General features: G+C 35.5%; 1 protein-coding gene across 7 annotated transcripts in view; it reads right to left on the bottom strand.

Annotated features, from left to right (window-relative positions):
- LCORL (ligand dependent nuclear receptor corepressor like) overlaps positions 1 to 20,286 on the bottom strand; it is a 177,161-nt gene that overhangs the window by 67,066 nt on the left and 89,809 nt on the right. For 6 of the 7 annotated variants that reach the window (XM_020992645.2, XM_078148596.1, XM_020992674.2 and 3 more), the window contains one exon: positions 9,200 to 9,451. In XM_020992645.2, coding sequence (XP_020848304.1) covers positions 9,200 to 9,451 — 252 coding nt within the window. Of the gene's footprint in view, positions 1 to 9,199; positions 9,452 to 20,286 lie in introns of those variants that run through there. The other variant, XM_078148595.1, reaches the window with a different exon arrangement.

The following is a 20,286-nucleotide window of genomic DNA, read 5'->3' as shown; positions in this document are numbered from 1 at the left end:
AATAAAATTAATAATCCAACTACAGCCTTAACAAAAATGTTTAGTATTTACTCATTAGGATTAGCATGATCGTTCTGCACAAGTAGTTTATCAAAAGCTACTTGTGAACCCACCAAACATCTAGGCAGTTAACAATATTGTTTCTTCTAGTTCTAGAATTCTATTATTCATATAGATAGTTCTAAGGAAGCTACATAAACTAACACTTCCTGACCCTTTTCCCCCCTTGATTCTACCTGCATGCCAATAGCTCTGAGATGGGACAAATAGGACAAGACTTCACTGCTAGAACCCTAGAAGCAGTGGACTAAGATCACTGCAAAAACACACAGGAATAATCATGAGAAATAAAACATGAGAGAACTTGGCCTTTTGCACATGGAGCCTGGAGCCTTTATTCATCCCAGAATTGAAATAAAGGAACAGAGAGTAACAACCAAATTTCACAGGAACTAGTGTTTAGGCCTTCTACTGTATGGAGTTCTTACTTAGAATACTGCTTGTAGTGACTGTTGCCAAAACCCTACAATACTCAGCAAACCTTTATTAGCCATTAGTAGAGTGTTCCTAAAGCTTTTTGGATAATTTAGATGACATGTTTAGTGTTGTTTATAAATAAAGAACACAGTACTTTATAAGGCAAATAAAACTTCCCATTTTTGCATCAAAAGATTACAAAGTATCACTAGTACCTTGAAGTAATAACAGGATAGAGACTGAAACAGCATATAACCCAAAGTTAAGAAGAGATGATTATACCTTAATAAAAAATGAACTCAAAGTGACTATGATATTTAAAAAACAAAAAAAGGCTCATAGGCAACAGGAAAAAAGCATACTATAGTGATTAAGTGGAAAGGAAATAATTAAATAATCAGTCATTTAAATAAGTATGGGGAGGGGATAACCTGATAGGTGAACCACACATAAAATATCAATTCAGCATACTACTGTTTGAAAAATCAACATAATACTGTACTGAAACCTATTAACTAATTACAGCTTAGTTCTCTGGTATTCAGGTATCTGGCAACTTAAACAACATAAAACACTTATTAAGAATCCACAAATTAAAAGGCATCTGAGTAGTCAAAAGGGATGTTACAAAATTAATGAACTAAAACTAATATAATGACCTTTTGGTCATAAAGCCCCTCAGGACTTTGATAAGACTTTGTGTGTAAGCTTACCTTATACACACTTTGTTTGAATGAACCTTAATACCTGGGCCCCCAGACTACAATTAATTAAAAAGGAGCAAATGAGAAGGTAAAGAAGATAGGTACCATAGGAAAACTTTGCCAGTAGCAAGAAGTGACAGTCTGACATAAGCAGGATGAAAGGAAAAACGAAAAGGGTACAACGACTGCACAGCGACCTTGGTATCAGTAAGACTCGAGTTCAAACGTTGCTTCAGATACTCATTGGCTGTATGACTCTAAGCAAATTACTTAACCTCTGTATAAAGCGAAAGGGTTAGATTAAATGACCTCTAAGATCCTTTCCAGCATTAAAATCTAAACAGCAGGACACCTTAAGTTGTACCACATTTTAACACAAAGAAACTGATTTATTATGATAATCTTGAATTATGAGAAAAATAATGAATTAAATAAACTACATAGGGGGGCAATTTCCATTTTAAATGACTAAAATAAATACAAAAGTTGTAGTACATAAAAGTCTTCAAGAAAACTGGAAAACTGTCCTTACACTCATTCACTTAGGGTTTCTGCTAGCTGAGTTTTTACTATAGTTTAGGTTCACAAACACAATGGACACTCAATATTCATTGTTTCTGGGGTAAACTTAAAACATGGTTTTACTCAATATATACATAAAATCTCATTTAATCTATTTTTCTACAACAATTGCATTTGCACTGTTTGATAAACAAAATTCAAATCAATGACATTTTATTTTGGAAGATAGAAGAATACATTTAAAAATAGTGCTTTGTGCTTTATTTTGATTTTTTTAGAATTAAGCAATCTCTTCTCTTCCCCACCCCCCAATCCCTGAATTACGACTTGTTTTGTTTGTTAGTATTTTGTGAGTATTTTTGAAAAATTCTGATCATCAAAGAAATACTGATTCAGCATCCAGCAAATAAGTGCAATTCACTGCATTTTTGATTCATACTTCAGTTTAGTTCAAGGAAATGATTTAAAGCAACTAAACCACAAAGGGATAACTACATAAAAGCTTATAAGACAGGTGGAGAAACAAGACAATACAACAAAGAAATGGTAAAAGAATGCTATTGTACAGCATAAAATAAAATGCTGAATTCTGCTGGACAGACTACAAGTGTTACTAGAATTTGGCCTTAAAGTTGACAGTATGTTTGTTTATTGTTAACACCTAGTGAAATCAATGCTTTGATTCAAATTTCTATTGTCTCTAAAACTGTTCCTTGCCTGTATTTTCTGTGCTAACTTATGTGGCTGATGAATGAATTTATGTACTATTTTTCTGTATGAAAAATTCTTCTGATAATTCTCTATTTCCTACCAGCTACACTGTTTTTGGTCTTCTCTGGAACTCTCAACTTTCCTCAGAAATTCATCATTGGGAAATCTCATCATTGTTACAAGACTGAATTTGCCCGGTACTCACCTTTCATCAGTACCCTCTGCCCCTCTGTTTGGATGGTCTTCTATTTAATGAAAGGATTCAGCACAATATTTTCCTTCATATTTCTTCACACTGCTTTTGAGCTTTTACCCTCTTACCAGGTACAATCCCCACCCCACCCCAGGCTTTTAACCTTTCCTTCATTATATTGTAAGTTCCTTTAGGACAGGGACTGTCTTTGTTTTTATTTGTATTTATATCCCTAGTGCTAAAACAAGGTGCCTGTCACTTAATAAATGTTTATACACTGACTACTGAACTCTTTGTGAGTGTGAGTGAAAAATATGTGTCAGAAATTCTTTAGCAGTATAGTTCTGAGAAAGAAAGAATGGGCTAGGAATTAGGAAATCTGAGTCATAGTTTCAGCTCCACAACTATTTAGTTGTGTAGCCTAGTTATCACAACCCGAGTCTTAGCTATCACAAATGCAAAATGAGGGTAATGGACTAGATACGATCTCTAGTCCTTCCTATTAGAGTATTTTACTGCTTGCAAAGACTATCACTATCATCTTGTTTTGCAGAATGAAGAACTTAATATAAATAAGTATGTATTTACCTCTGTTCCTTAAGATCAGTACCTATTCTTCACTGCTGCCATAATAGTAAATACAAATTCACATGAATATTGGAGTTAAGAAAAATTTTTAGTTTGGTCACAAGTTGAATAGTATGATATCTCTTTAGCTTAGACATCCTATTACTGGTTGCAAACATTTCTTAACTTGATATGGTCCCATGACACAAAAATCATAGGTGTTAACAATACCAGGGTTTGAGACTTAAGAAGCTAAGGTTTGGAACTAATTTCCTCAGAATAAGGAAGTAGAGAAAGCCATTATATTTGTAGGAGGGGGAGGCTTCTTGCTGGGAAGCAGCACTAGAGAGAAACAGGAGAGGTTTATGAAGTATCACATTCGGTAAGAGACAAACTACATTTTATCATGGAAAGAGAACGGGTATGTAAGACATTCGTTATACGGCATATATGAGATATGTTGCTTTAAAGAGGGTAAGTCTGAATTGGGAAATGGTGGCTGACTTCAACATCAGAAGCACAATCATATAAAAGAAGGAGAAGGCTTGCTTTGTATGGTTCTGAGGGTAGAACAAAGACCTTTGAGTTGACATTATAGGAAAGCAGATTTCAGCTTGGTAAAGGAACATTTCTAATTTCAATCAGGAGAATTATTCAACAATGAAAGGGGCTAACCAAGAGAATTGTAAACTTCCCCAACCAGAATCTAGATAACAATCTCTGGTCAAGGATGCTCTGTGAAAGCAGCACTATGTAGTGCAGGGGTGTCTAACATGCAGGCCACAGGCTATGTACACCCCTAACACTCCTGAGTTTGGCCTGAACCAGATTAAAAATGTAACTGGAAAATATTTTCCAAAATAAATAAAAACAAATAAAGCATAGATAATGCCACATTTTAAAACTAAGTCAATGAAGCCTACAGGGATCCCATGGCTTAGTGGCTCCCATTTCTATTTCATTTTGATACCAATGACGTAGTAGTAGTAGCTGGACTTAAGAAGTATGAGTTTGAATCTTGTTTCATATACTTGTGCCAAGTCATTTAACTCTGTATAGTCTCAACTATAAAATGGAGATAATAATTAAATACCTGCCTCAGGGTTATTGCAAGATTCACAAAAGGAAGTCATGAAAGTACTTTGCAAAACTTAAAAGGTATTTATTGTATATAAGCTATCTTTACTGTTACACGCATTACATTTTGTCATCTTCATCAGAGGAAGGTAAAGGAAATGAATGTAAGAAGATAACAATCGTTTGGCAAAATCTAAAATTATTTGAAAATAGCTGTTAGATCAAAAGCAGTTATTCTGGAGTAATACAGCTACATGGCCCTTACTCAATTAAGTGTATGATCAATTGATTTTTATTAAATGCCAAGGTTCCCATCTATGATACTGAAAACTAAGTTGATTATATGATGTTCTATAAGCTGAAATCAGAAAACCTGAAAAATAGCTTTGCTACTTATTAACTGTATGCCTAAGAATTAAGCCTGCAGAGCTAAGTCTGGAAAGGTTTATCACCAGAAGAACAAAGGATGATGTATTTTTGGGCTGAATATTTTTTTGGTCATTTCTTGAACAAAGTCTCTACTAGGATGCAGAAGGGCTCCAATTTTCACCAACAGAAGGAATACCCACAGTAACAAAATTTTAGCTTCTTAATGTACTAATATAAGTGTATATGTATTTGTGTATGTGTGTGTATGTGTGTGTGTGTACATACACACACACTTATCTACTTGATACTTTCCTTAGCAAAATCAACAACTACATGTAGAAGGACACTGGAAAAACTGCTCAAAATCCAGCAATATGTTCCCTTTCCTACTCCTTCCATCTTCTGGCTCTCACTGAGACTTGGCTCCCATCCTGATGATACACTTCACCTGGCTGCTCTTTCCAGCACTTTCATTCATTCCTCCCCACCCCCACTTGGTGGTCCAGGCAGGAGAGTTGGAATACTCCTTGCACAAAACTGCCACTTCCAGGCTCTCCTTCCCCCTCTATCATTCTCTCCTCCTTTGAGGCTCATTCAATCCCTATCTAGCATCCAACCAATATTCTGATTGATGTCTAATGACTTCCAGGTACTTCCTTTTTGTCTCCCATGATTTCAGTGCCAGATGCACAGTCTTTCTCTTCTCCCTAACTCCTGACCTGATACTTGGACTTCAGCACAGACTGAAACTTCCTGAAGCACCCTAAACTCAGCTTCACACAGAGATTCTTAAACTTGCTATCACCCATAAATGCACCACTTCCACATTCATGAACTGTAAATTTCTTTATCTGATTAATATAGGTTGTCATTCTACATCTTCCTTTGCTTGAAACCCCAAATCTTGTTCTTCAATCTCATTGCGATCTCAAATTACTCAACCCCTCAGTTCTTTCCTGGGCCACAGATGCTGCGCTGGCTACAATCTTTTCCTTTGCCCATCTCGACCTCTTGGTGAACCAGTTCAATTCTATACTGTCCCTTTGTCTTGAGTCCCTTGCCCCCTTATCTTACGGTTGATCTTGCCCTTATCCTTTACATTCCACTAAACAAAATTGGAGAAAATCATGAAACCATGCTGAACAGCTCCAATACATAATTTCAACTGGGCCCTTGTTTTGCAGCAAGGAAATTCTTTTTTACCTCCCCAATTAATTTAACACTTCACTCACCACAGCATCTCTTTCTCTCTCTTTTTGGCTAGGCAATGGGGTTAAGTGACTTGCCCAGGGTCACATAGCTAGTAAGTGTTAAGTGTCTGAGGCCAGATTTGAACTTAGGTCCTCCTGACTCCAGGGCCAGTGCTCTATCCACTGCACCACCCAGCTACCCCTTACAGCAGCTTTTGAAAATCTTTTTCTTCCTCCTGAAAATTCTCATGGTTCTTTCTCCTCCCCTTTCTTTCAGCTGAGAATCTTGCCTCATATTTCACTGAAAAAACTGAGGCCGTTTGACAAGAGCTCCCATTTCTGCACTGCAAATCACCCAAATGACTTCTGCCATAATTTTTCCCTTCACTTCCCTCTCACAAGTAGCCCTTTTTGCTAGGACAAACTCTTCTACATACATAAATGATCCCATTTCATCCTACTTTCTCCAGCAGACTGCCCCCTCTATTATCTCCAGTCCCTCACTTACCTTCAATCTCTCCTTGTCTACTACGTGCTTCTCTACTACAAATATGCCCATGTTTCTCTCATTCTTAAAAAGGCCTCACTTGATCTGCCCATCCACACTATTGTTCCATGTTTTTCCTCCATTTTGTAGCTAAATTCCTTGAAAAGGTTGTGTATAATCAATGCCTCCACATTCTTACTTCTCACTCTCTTAACTCTCTACAGTCTAGCTCTCATTCAATGGAAACCACTCTCCAGAGTTATTAATGATCTCTTAGTTGCCAAATCAAACAGCCTTTTCTCAATCCTCATCCTTCTTGACTTCTCTGAAGCTGTGATACTACTCTATCCTGGTTTTCCTGCTATTTGTCTAACAGCTGCTGCTTTGCTGAATTTTTATCCAAGTTTTGTGTTTTAACAGTGGAATATACTTCGGGCTCTGTCCTGAATACTCTTATCTTCTCTGTTATTTCACTAGGTAATCTCATCAGTTACTATGCTAATGGCTCTCAGATCTATCCATACAAGAGGTGCAACAGTACAAGAGCTCTCTGGAAGGATTATTACTTGAGAGTCTAACCTACTGGGAACTTCCCCTCTATTATTCCACTATACCTGTACTATACACCTCTGTGCTAGTCAACTGTTGGGAATATTGTATTCAGTTAGGGACACCACATTTTAAGAGGCATATTAATAAATACAGAGCATCTGTAGATGGCCAGAGAATGGTGAAAGGTCTGAAACTCATGTGATACAAGGCATAACTGAAGGAAACAGGGATTACTGAATTTTGCAGACTGGAGAAATTACAGCTAAATAAAATAAAACTAAAACATGTTAACTATCTTCTATTACTTCAGGGAATATTATCTTGATTTTATGCATCTGGAGAGGGGGAGTATGATGGTCCCCTGCTCTTTACAAAACTTTACAGAAAATACTTTCTGTGCCATAATCCTGTGTAAAAAGGTAATCTTTTTAGTACCCTCATTCCACAGGTGGGAAGAACAAGCATACAGGCTTGTCTATTCCTTACTGGCTCCATAACGTGTTTCTTCTTTCCGCTCTGACTAATGAGCTAAATACAGTCCATGGTAGGAGTGAGGTAAAGTGTTCTTCCTAAGAGTCCTACTATCTTCTTTTCACAATGCATTAGCTGAAGTCATCTTTATTTTTTCCTTTCCTTCATCCTTTATAACCAAGTTTGATATGTCTATTATATTTATGAGCTTCTTAAAAAAAACCCAAAAACTTGTAGTCTTCATGTCTGAAAGTATTTGACTATCCTTCCTTTCTATCCTCCCCCAACTCCATCTGAACTAAAAAATCAAGCAGTGAGAAACACCTTTTCAAAAATTTTTTGATAATACTTCTCTTAAGAGTCTTTTAAAATCCCCAGAAGTTTCCATGTCTTTAAGGCTTTTTTTCCCCTTCTGAATATTCCAATCTCCTTCTCCATGGCAGACTGTACCTTCTGATCTAGCTAAACAAAATTATCCTTAACACATCTGGAATGTTCTACCTCTTCATGACAAACTCTCTCTTTTGCAATTGCTGTCTGTCCTTCATTCTTGAAGAGAATCATGACATCAGGAAGGTGACGCCATGACTTGCAAGTGAATTGGATTTAAATGAGGGAGGGCTGCGCAAAGTCCAGCCTCACTTTCTCCTCCACAGCCATCTGGATCCAGTGGTGATACACAGATCAAGATGACTGGAGATGACCCCGGATGCAACGGGAGACTTTGGCCTTCTTAAGCCAATGTCTTTACCAGGTCTTAGTTTGACTAAGGCAATGCCCATTCAGTGATTGAGGCTAGGTAAGAAGTGAGGCAGAGAATAGCCTCTTTTACCTAGTTAAAAAAAAATCAATTAGGAAGGGGGGAGACCCTCAGGGTTTTTGGCCAAAACAGAAAATTACTATTTACATTGTTTGGGCTCTCTGATGGCTCTCTCTGCAATAAAGCAGAGTGAAAAGAACAGTGGATCTATAATCACAAGTACCTGAATTTGAATCTTGGTTTGGTCTCGTACAACTTATGAAATCTTGGACTAGTCGGTGGGCCTCAGTTATCTTATCCTTGGATAAGGATGGAGAGGATTGTATCAGATGATCTCTAGGGCCCCTTTAAGCTAAAATCTATGATTATCCCTTTCTGTAAACATTATTAAGCATTCCTGGCCCACATCAATTCAGTATTCTTATTGGTTTCTTTCTCAATAGTTGGATATATAATTGTTTCCATTTATGTTGTTTTTTTCCCCCTATATTCCTAACTAAACAGCCTTCGGGCAAAGGGCACATCTTTTAGTTATTTTTTTAAAATTCCAAATTAACAGTGCTTAATACAGTGCATGTACATGTTGATCGTTCATTATCAGGTATGCTAATTATTTAAGCTTTTTCTTACTTTCTAATCAGTTATTTGCTTTTGGTCATATTTCTTCTTAGAGCATGAAAGAAGAGGTGATACGTGATAAAACTAATTTTGACACTGGTTGGTCAGAATATCTGGGAAAGAGACTTATCACAGTCATTTTTTTTTTTTTGGCTTTTTGGTGAAGTTTTTGGGGTTAAGTGACTTGCCCAGGGTCACACAGCGAGTAAGTGTCAAGTGTCTGAGGCCAAACTCAAGTCCTCCTCACTCCAAGAGCTCTATCCATTGGCCACCTAGCTGCCCCAAGACTATCATTCTTTTACCAAATTAATAGTTAAAATGAGGGTTTTAGCATTGTCTTTACAGTTGCAATTCTCTCTACTACACACTATGGAAAGTAGGAGTTGGACATATATTAAGTGTTTTATCTCTAAATGAGTAAAGGAGAATAAGATAAAAAAAATTTTAGATTCCTAAAATAATTACATGTTAGTATAGGGTATATTACAACAAAAGTCTTACCTTGTTGAGTATTTTGTTCTTGAGTTCGATTCACAGTGAGGTCTAGGGGGCCTTCCTGCTCTTCCTGAAGGGAGTTTTCTATTTGATTCATTTGGATACCTTTACATATTAGACTTGGTCCAACTGAACCATTTCTATTCTCTTGAATTTTACCACTTTTTGAAATGTATTCAATTGCAAACTGACGTATCATCTTTTTCATTAATTCCTGAGCAACTAGGGGAATGTTAGGATCACAGTTCTGAGGAAGATCTAGGAAAAAAACATACATATAACAAGCATTAGAAAATAGAAATATTAAATATCTGTACTTCTATATATAGTTTTTCAAAACTACAAATCATGACTAAGAAAAACTTTTTAGAATTAATCCATAGCTTTCAAAGGTCTCAGAGGCCTTCCAAAATAAATTTTAAATTCGGGTTTAATTAATTTTATATTAATATATCAACCCAAAACTTGGAATATCTTCATTATCATCACCACCACCACCACCACCACCACCATCTTCACTGTCATCAACATTTGGAAGCAAGTGTACATCACTCTTTAAAGGTTAAAGGAAGAGAACAAATAGGACAGAAATAGAATAGACGGCCCAAAGTTTATAAACAAAGTTTTCAATAAGTTGCCAACAAGTATAAATAGCCAAGAAGGTTGTTTCTATTAACAGCTTTTACAAAAATTATTACAAGACTCTCACAATAAGTATATTACATGAATAAAAATATTTTACAAATCAGAAATATAATGCAAGATACTACAAAAATTTCTGAAATTTATCCCAAATTTTAGTGTAAGAAATCAGAGCATGGAATCTGCATATAAACTTAATATTTCATGAAAATACCAATGAAAATATTCCAAATAATTTAAACTACAGTTACTTAATGATAACGCTCATCAAACGAGATAAGAAAAAGAAGGGTTATTAGACAAATAACCTTTCTATTACATATTCCTTGAATCTAATATAGGTTCCTGCTAAAATTAGTATCTATAAGGAAACCAAACTAATACAATAACAAATTAATCTAACATAATACTATAAATCAGCTCCTTAGAATCTTAGCTTTTCTATGGTCCATGCCACTAAACTAAACTAAAATTCAAATTTAATCTCTTATATTACTTACAAAATTATTGGCTATTTCTAGTCCAAAATTCTTTGTCTTCTATAAAACACTGGAGCAGAATTTACTATGGTAAAGTCACTATTGTAAATTGTCACTCAGGGAAAGGTATGGGGGTTTTTCCTGAACCAAATGATGCTTCTTTACAAAGTATCATTTGGTTCAGGAAAAACCCCCATACATTTTCAATGAGTGACAATTTATCAAAGTTTTTACACTGATTTTTTTGAAGTTCTTTTTCTCTTACGTATTACTGCTAGGGGGGTAAATACCTCCACTTATTTAATTAAAAAGTACAATACACAAGAACTAAAATATCTGTAAATATAAACTGTGCTTATTAAATGGTATAAACTGAGGAAACCTGTGTGATATTTCCTTTACCTAATGTTTCAAAGGTAAAAGGCTTCCATATGATTCAATCAAGGATTTTTGATTATTTAAATAGCCTATATAAAAACCTATTTAAAAACCATTTGAGTACGCTCTGCCCTGATTTACAAAACATTTCAGCAAGACATTAACTGCAACTACACTTTAACAACGGATTAAGAACTCTTGCCTTGAACTATTATGATAGGAAGCAATAGCTAGGAGAATACCTAAGAGAAATAACTGGTAAAAGATAACAGGACCTACCTTGTATATTTGTTTGGTTACAGTAATGGTGGTCAATGGATTAAACAAGGTAAGTGAAATATCACATCAAAGACAATTAAATTAATAGAATGAAGAAAATGGGAAGGAAAAAACAAAGGCTATAAACCAGTTTTCAAGTCTTCTCCCTACCCTCCTCCTTCACTGCCCCTCCCCCAATTCATGTTAAAGGACAAAAAAAAATATAAGTCTATTTCTTGAAATATTCTGATGTTAGTCAAGAATATATATATATATATAAAATATAATAACATATAATATATAATATAATATATATTTATATTATATGTATAAAAATAAAAACTCATTTAGGTTCGCAGTTTTAAAAATTCACTTTACTAAGATCATATACCCTTGTCATTAAAGGTCCCTTGGTCTATCTCAGTAAGAATAATTTCCTGAGTAGTAGCATCTGAAGACCTCTTTGGACATTTTCTACTCCCCAACGTGATTCTCAAATAGTACAATTCCACAGCATGTGGCAGTGAGATTTCTCCTTTAAGCTATTAGTCAATTCACATGAAAGTTTGCTGAGAAAATATTTTTCTGATAGAAAAAATGAAAAATTACATTTTTGAATAAGTAAAAAGTCATTCATATTGAATGAAAATAAACATTAAATCTGCAGAGAATAGTTAATTTTACTCTCTTCCACATACTACCACCAATCTGGGATAGTAGAAAGAGTGCTAGCTCTCAAGTTCAAATTCTCATACTTATTAGATTCTATTATTACTAGAGTGCTAGGGACAAACTAGGGATAAAGAAAGTGATGGGGGTTTGCCTATGGGTGAAAGATATAATAAGAGAATCCCATATTGCTTAGCTGTAGCTACCCAGTGTTAAATGGCTTTGAGTGGTACCAATAGAGACACTCAACCAAAGGTCTAAGCCAATTTTCCTTTTTTGACTGTGGACACAGATTTACACCTATCTTCCTAGATTTACTAAGGAATTTTTCCTAGGGAATTTACTAGGAAATGTTTAAAGCTGTGGTAACTATTACAAATCAATTACATGCTACCCTAGGGAAACAGCTGAACAAGACACAGTATTAAAGGATTACAGGACCAATTCCTTACTGTTAAGAAAAGGCCACAATCAAGTTCACTGCTAGGCCATTCAAAGAAGTTGGGTGACTAAAGAATGAGTTGGGGATGATAGATTGCATTTGTGTATGAATTAGTCATGCTTTCTTAAGGGAAGAAAACTTTTGTAAAACCAATATATATGTATATGAGTTACAGGGAGATGATAGGCGCTATCATCTAAAAACAAGATTAATCCATTGTAAAGAATATGTGAAGATTTATTATCTTCTTTTGCCTTCTTTCCTTTTCTTTCCATTCCTATCTAATAACAGGGTAGTGACCAGTCTTGGTGAAGATGGTTGATTAAAGAGGGTAAATAGAAAAATAAATTTTTCTTAAAGCACCCAAGTTCTCTTCTAGACACTGTATGAAAACTACTGGTGTTATGAAAATAAGCCTTATTTAAAATCAAACTAGGGCAGCTAGATGGCACAGTAGATAGAGTGCTAGCCTTGGAGTCAGGAGAACCTGAGTTCAAATCTGCCATCAGAGACTTATTGTGTGACCCTGGGCAAGTCACTTAACCTTGTGTGCCTCAGTTTTCCTAATCTATAAAATGAGCTGGAGAAGGAAATGGCAAACCACTCCAGTATCTTTGCCAAGAAAACCTCAAATAGGGTCAAAAAGAGTCAGACCCGACTGACTAACCAATAACAAAAATTAGAATGCCAGTAGTAGTGGTTGCTATTCCAGGTCAACAGCTGGAAAACGGGGCAGAGTACTTTGAACACTAGAGTTTATTTGCAGGTAATATCTTCAAGTTAAATATAAGCATAAAAGGATTCTTCTACTGTACAGAATGGGGGTAAAATGGCATGGAATAAGATCCTAGAAAATCCTCAGGGACATAAAAATACCAATAATTAATGTGCAAAACTTTAACAATTTGGAAATAATACGGCTGTCAAATTAGCCTTGTTTACTTATTATATATATTTTTCATATTAACCTACAGACATCTGAAAAAAGGTATTTTGCTGCTGTTCTTTTTCTTGTATCTTGTCTCCTGTGAACTACTTTGTCCTCTCTGATATTCATACTAGGGTACACATTATATTTTCTATGGTATCTGGTTTGGCATATGTATGTGGGCAATTTTCTTCCTTCATCTACATTTTAAATTTAAGTACTCATGAACAGATTCACAAGTCATAGTGTGTGCTCTATCTCTAGCAAGAGCTCATAATTTTTCTATCTTAAGCCTTGGTTAAAAAAATACAAATCCTAGTGAAGTGAGCAGAATCAGGAGAACATCGTAAACAGTAACAGTAACATTGTGTGATGACCAACTTTGATAAACTTGGCTCTTCTCAGCAATGCACTGATCTAAGACAATTCCAAAAGACTCATGACGGAAAATGCTGTTCACATCCAGAGAAAGAACTATGGAGTCTGAATGCAGATCAAAGCATACTATTTTCTCTTTTTTTCCCCTTTCTTGTGGTTTTCCCCTTTTGCTCTGATTCTTCTTTCACAACATCATTAATGTGGAAATATGCTTAATATGATTGTACATATATAGCCTATATCAGATTGCATGCCATCTTGGGGAGGGGAGGGAGAAGGAAAAAATTTAGAACTCAAAATCTTATAAAAGTGAATGTTGAAAACTAAAAATAAATAAATTTTTTAAAAATACAAATCTTCCTCCCAGGCAATATGTTCTTATCCAGCTCTTGGATATGTTTTGTTTCCTGAGGCTCTGATATCTGACTCCTTCAGCACTGGCAATGAAAATACCACCACTGATCCTACGGTTTTTAACTTCTTTTCCAACATATGAGAATTTAGAGCTGCAAGGGACCTTTATAGATTATCTAGTCTAATCCTCTTATTATACAGATGAGGAAACTAAGGTTGGAAGAGAGATGAGGTGACTTACCTACTGTCACCTAGTAAATAGCAGAGATGGGGTTTGATCTCATAATCCCTAGCAATGCTTCCTAGTTTATTGCTGATGATGTTGTCATGAATCAGAGTAGTAAACCATACTCAGGCAGACAGAAAACTTACTAACTGTCTATCTCATTAACTATTATTGGGAAAATCTTCAGCTATTCCACTCTTCCTTTAACCAACAGTGTATGTATGGTCTTTGTCCTGATGGTACCTTAGGATCTCCATAATATTTTGGAGCATGAGATGGTATTCTTTTTTAAATAACCTTTTAATAAGCAGCAATCATCAAAACTACTTGGTACTGGCTAAGAAATAGAGTAGTGGATCAGTGGAATAGGTTAGGTACACAAGACACTGGTTAGGTACTGTTTTTGATAAACCCAAAGACTTCAGCTTCTGGGGTAAGAATTCACTATTTGACAAAAAATGCTGGAAAAACTGGAAAATAGTATGGTAGAAACTAGGCATAGACCAACATCTTACACTATATATCAAAATAAAATCAAAAGGGGTACACTATTTAGATATAAAGGCTGATACAATAAGCAAACTGGGAGAGCATGGAATAGTTTACCTGTTAGATTTATGGAGAACAGAAGAATTTATGATCAAACAAGAGATAGAGAACATTATGAAATACAAAATGGATTAAGTATGATTACATTAAATTAAAAAGTTTTTGCATGAACAAAGCCACTGCAACCAAGATTAGGGGGGAAGCAGAAAACTGGGAAAGAATTTTTACAACCAGTGTCTCTGATGAAGGCCTCATTTCTAAAAAATATAAAGAACTAAATAGAATCTATAAGAGTACAAGTCATTCCCCAATTGATAAATGGTCAAAAGATATGAATAGGCAGTTTTCAGATGAAGAAATTAAAGCTATCTATAGCCATATGAAAAAAATGCCCTAAATCACTTGATTAGAGAAATGAAAATAAAACCACTCTGAGGTACCACATCACACCTATCAGATTGGCTAACATGACAAAGCTGGAAAATGATAAATGCTGGAGATGTGAGAAAATGGAACACTAATGCATTGTTAGTGGAGTTGTGAAGTGATCCAATGGAACTATGCCCAAAGGGCTATTAAAATGCGCATACCATTTGTCCCTGCAATAACACTTCTAGGTCTGTATCCCAAAGACATCATACAAATGGCAAAAGGACCCACATGTACAAAATTATTCACAGCAGCTCTTTCTGTGGTGGCAAAGAATTGGAAATTGAGGGGATACCTATCAGATGGAGAATGGCTGAACCAGTTGTGGTATATGAATGTAATGGAATACTATTGTGTTATAAGAAACGATGACCACGCAGACTTCAGACAAACCTGGAAAGACTTATATGAAATGATGCTGAGTGAAGTGAGCAGAACCAGGAGAACATTGTACTCATCTCTTTTTAGCAATACAAGGATTCAAGACAACTCCAGAGGACTCATGATGGAAAATACTGTCCACATCCAGAAAAAGAACTACAGATTCTGAATGCAGATTAAAGTATATTATTTACTCTCTCTTTCTTTTTTTGTTTCTTCTTTCTCATGGTTTCTTCCACTGGTTCTAATTCTTTTTTACAATATGACTAATGTGAAAATAGGTTCAATATGAATGCATATATAGAGCCCATATCAAATTGCACGCTGTCTTAGGGTGGGGAGGGGGGAGAAAATTTGGAACTCAAAATCTTATGGAAGTGAATACTGAAAACTAAAAATAAATAGATTTTAAAAAAATAAAGAACCTTTTAATAGATTAAGGTTACAATGGCATATTTAATGAATACTTCTGGCTCTTTGGAAAAGTTTTAGGAGTCTAACTGTAGAATTATAGGAGCAACAAAACTTATGTTTTCTTGGAGTTCTCAATTTTCACAGCACAAAGGAAAAGATAGCTCAATTGCCACAATAAAACTCCTAATAGGCCAATGCTACTCATACTGATAAACTGGTAGTATACTTCTCCCTCCTCTACAATAATTAAGCTCACTTATGGTAAAGAGAGAAAAGAGCCATAAGAGAGGAAGTATTTTTTTAAAGCTATCTCATACATAAAAAACACAAATGAGAAAATACCAGGGAAAGGAACAGTTTAGCAAACAAAACAAAGTGTCAGATGATCAATAACTGTTTTATACTTTAGGGACTTCCCATTCACTGTCTCCATGACAGTGGTGAATACCTCTTGAAAGTATATTGTATTATACCTACCTTACTTGATATATTAACAATCAGAGAATCACTGAAAAAAATTATCTCTACAGTTGCATCTATTGAGGAATCATAATAAATGAGATTCATCATGATGCAGGAAGATCTATTTCAAGGATTCATCTTGGTCTCAGTCAATATTTTTGGTAATCAATAAGCCCAATGAGCTCTTGTATACACTACATCTTTCAGGCAATTCTAAGACTGTGATGAAGTGTTTTTTAGGGGGGTTTTGGCTAGAAAATAGTCTGTTTATTCCCTTTCTCATTATTTTCATCCATATTCTCAACATATATGCAAATCATCCTCAAAGATCTTACAGAGGTGAGAAAGAAGAAAATGGTTCCACAGTTGAAATGTTCTCTCAATTATTGGCACAAAGTCCAAATGGAAGATAAACATCCTAGAGTTTGTAAGGTTTTCCAGGTACTCCAATTGGTGGATGATAGTACAATGGCTCTCTTCACTGAAATATATGATCACTCAAGAGATTAGCCTAACAATACACATAAATAACAACAGCTAGATAAAAAATACATATCAGCTATTCTAAACTTCCTCTTTCTTCAGGCCTCCCATAATACTTCTATACCCACCCTCCCTTCTCTATGGAAGATCTCACTTCAAACTTTATTCAGAAAAAAAAAATGCTCTTCTTTCTGACCTCCTTCTTTTCCTCTATTCTATACCTCAAAACCTCTTAACATTATTTGATCCTCTCTTTGTATCTGATTCCATCTTCTTCTTTATAGCAGTCTGACCGCAGAATTGAGAAATCTGCTCCATCCCATATTCAATCTCTACCATATCCACCAGTTTTTCTTTCCTGCTGCCTACAAAGATGCCCATATCTCCCCTACCCTTAAATTACTGTTATATGTTTCCTGTAATTACTAGAATACTCCTAGTTGGTGTCCCTTTCTCAAACATTTCTCCTCTCTAATCCAATTACCATACAGCTGCCAAAGTGATATTCCTAAAGTACAGGCCTGACCAGAAGCTCCAGTGGTTCACTACTGACTTTAGGATCAAATACAAACTCCCCTCTCAGCATTTATTTCAAAGCCCAGCTCTACCTTGCCTTTCCAGGATTTTTACACTTCATTCACCTCTGCGTATTCTATATTACAAACAAATTAGCCTTCTTCACCTTGCCTCTTAGAATCTATAGGTTCCCTTTCAAAGTTCAGTTCAAGCGACACATTTTATAAGTAGCCTTTCTTGCTCCATAAGATACTAGTGCCTCCCTGGACCTAATTTTATGTATTATTTATATAGCTAAATGTATGCACATATATGTATACAGCTATTACATATAGTACCTACAATATATCCATCTTGTTGTTTTTCCTGGTCAAATACAAGCTCCTTAAGGACAAGGGCTGTTTTATATTTGTCTTTGTATCCCTAACAGAGTATATGGCGCATGGAAGGAATCTAACAATTGTTGGTTGAATGGTGACTTCCAAATCTCTTTATATAATCCTACTCTCTCTCCTGAGCTCTAGTCTCATATCATCTACCACCTCCTAATAAACATTTCCATGTGGATATCCCATAGGCATCTTGAACTCAACATGCCCAAAGTGGAATTCATGCTTTCCCTTCCAAATCTGGCTTTCTTCCTAACTTTCCTATTTGTGCCAAAAGGGATTTCACTTACAGGATACATTTTTTTATCTCCAACATTTAGTATGATGCCTAAAAAGAGAGTAAATACTTAATAAATGCTTAATGAATTAACAAATGCCTACTGCACAGACTTTGACATGTAATTAGATAGGTAGTACTTTGGGTTAGTAGGCTAGATTTTATTTTGGATACTATTCTGTGTTTTCAATAATTCCAAATTCTTCCTAACCTGAAAAAGCATATACTCAAATGGATCTGTTGTCTTATCAGTTTAGGAGCTGCTTCCAACAACACTATGTATTACACTTGCCCATCCTGTGCAATTCTTGTCCATGTTTTCCCAAAGTTCAAAATAGGGGGTCTACCCAATAGACCAGAAGCCTTGCTCACTTTTTTCCTGACATTATGAGGTTACCAGTGCTGTACCCTGACTATATTCACCTGTCTTTGCTCTAAGCATGTGACCAGACAATCTTCTCTTTCCTTCATAAAATTCTTTCACAATGTCCTTTACTACTATTCATTGGAGTTCCCCATTAGCTATACATTTCAGACTGCCCATATATACTTTGTGCCTTTTGGTTGTCTTCTTTGTGTTGCTCATCTTTAGGTATTCTGAAGGAGTGATTTTTCCAGGTCTGGTTGACATATATATATATATATATATATATAAAACCAGTAAAACGTTTTTATTGAAAAACAGATCTTTGCTGTCATGGGAGGCTTGGAGTTATTTGCAATTTTCCAAAAGAAACCCGGCCTGCTCTCTTCTCTTCTTTTCAATATTGGAACCACACTTCAATGACCATTCATACCGCCTACCCAAGATGTATATCCTTTTGGATCCTTTTGGGCAAGCTCCATAGTGTGTCAATTCAGATACATACTGTAATCTGCACAATATGCATTCTCTATCCATTTGGTCTTTCCTTTGTGGCTGGTCGAATTTGTTACCTCTGACTACTACTATCTGTTATCTTAGGCATGTCACAAAATTCCTGAGTCTCAGTTTTCTTATCTTCAAAACAAAAGAATTGGACTAGATGGCCTTCAATCTTCTAGATCTAGACCTATGATTCTATGGACTACTATAAATACCTCCATTATAGAGATCCAAATGAAAAGGCAGGGGAAGAGGAATACATTGGATGGGGAAGAGAGAGGAAGAATGATAATAAGGGTGCACAACAGTCTAAACAATAAGGGACAAGAGTCTAAACTAATGTAGATGTTGTTTAAGAGTGAAGGGGACAAATACAACACATGTTGTGGAGGAAGATATGAACTGGATATTCAGGGTAAACTGGAGAAGTTGAGGATAATATGGAAGCTGTGAACCTGGGTGATTAGACAGATAGTGGCAGATACGACAGAAAGAAATTCAAAGAGGGATAGATGTTTTGGGGAAAATGAATTCCATTATGGATATAATGAGTTTGAGATGCTCATGGCACAGCCAGTTTAAAATGTCTAATAGGCAGTTAGTGATGTACAACTTGAACTAAGCAGATATATAAAAGCTGGACATATAGATCTAGGACTCAATAACATAGTATTAAACCAATGCTAATTATTCCAAGTCAAAGACAATGTAATTTTGAAGAAACAAGAAAACATTTAAAAAATATAATGGGTAAGTTAGAGGGTCTTAAAGAAAGCTTAGTGACTAAGGACCATCTTTACAAAAATATTGGCTCTGTGTTATAACCTATTTAATATAATAAGATGCAAAGTAAAGAAGGGGATCATAGGCCAGAAGGAATAATTTAGACATGCAGTAACCATTCACAAATGTATGGACAGCAAAACTCTTTTACTTACCAAGCCTCTTAATTTTGATGTTCTAATATTAATAATTTGCTACTAATGTGTGATACATAATTATTTTCAATAAGAATAACAATTTTAGATAAGAATTTTCTTTTAATTGTACACATCAAAACTCAAAAACAGCAAATTGTTATGTGCTGTTAACACAATTATACAGGGTCTAAGTAATAGAAGGGCTATCCCCACACAGGAGTTTAGTGGAGTTGCATATCTTCTACTGGCTATAGATAACATCATGTCAGCAAAGTTTAGAATAAGTAAGAATAACAACACAGGCTCAGAACTTTTCTAAATGTAGGAATACTTCCATGGTCCTTCAAGAGTGGTAGTCACCAAATATAACAAAGTAACGGTATCCCTCTGGAACTCACCACTGACTACATTCCTTTGTTCAAAACTATGTTTCATAACAAGACTTGTGTGAGAAAGACTTATTTTAATGCTTAGCTGGTCTCATGCCTGTTCTTTTGCTCCCTCAGCAAAACTACTGCTTGCTACTCAATGATAAATATTTGACCCATGTAGAAAGCACCCCACCAGTTAACACCGGCAAGAGCTTGGAAACCACATCATTGGGTTGTTGGCTGAAAATAGCCTAGTAATCCGGCCACTGTGACAGACTGCTAG

This window comes from Phascolarctos cinereus, unplaced genomic scaffold (assembly GCF_003287225.1).
Source record: "Phascolarctos cinereus isolate Bilbo 61053 unplaced genomic scaffold, phaCin_HiC Scaffold_9;HRSCAF=440, whole genome shotgun sequence".
NCBI classification, from domain to species: domain Eukaryota; kingdom Metazoa; phylum Chordata; class Mammalia; order Diprotodontia; family Phascolarctidae; genus Phascolarctos; species Phascolarctos cinereus.
This window is presented reverse-complemented; position numbering and strand designations above follow the sequence as displayed.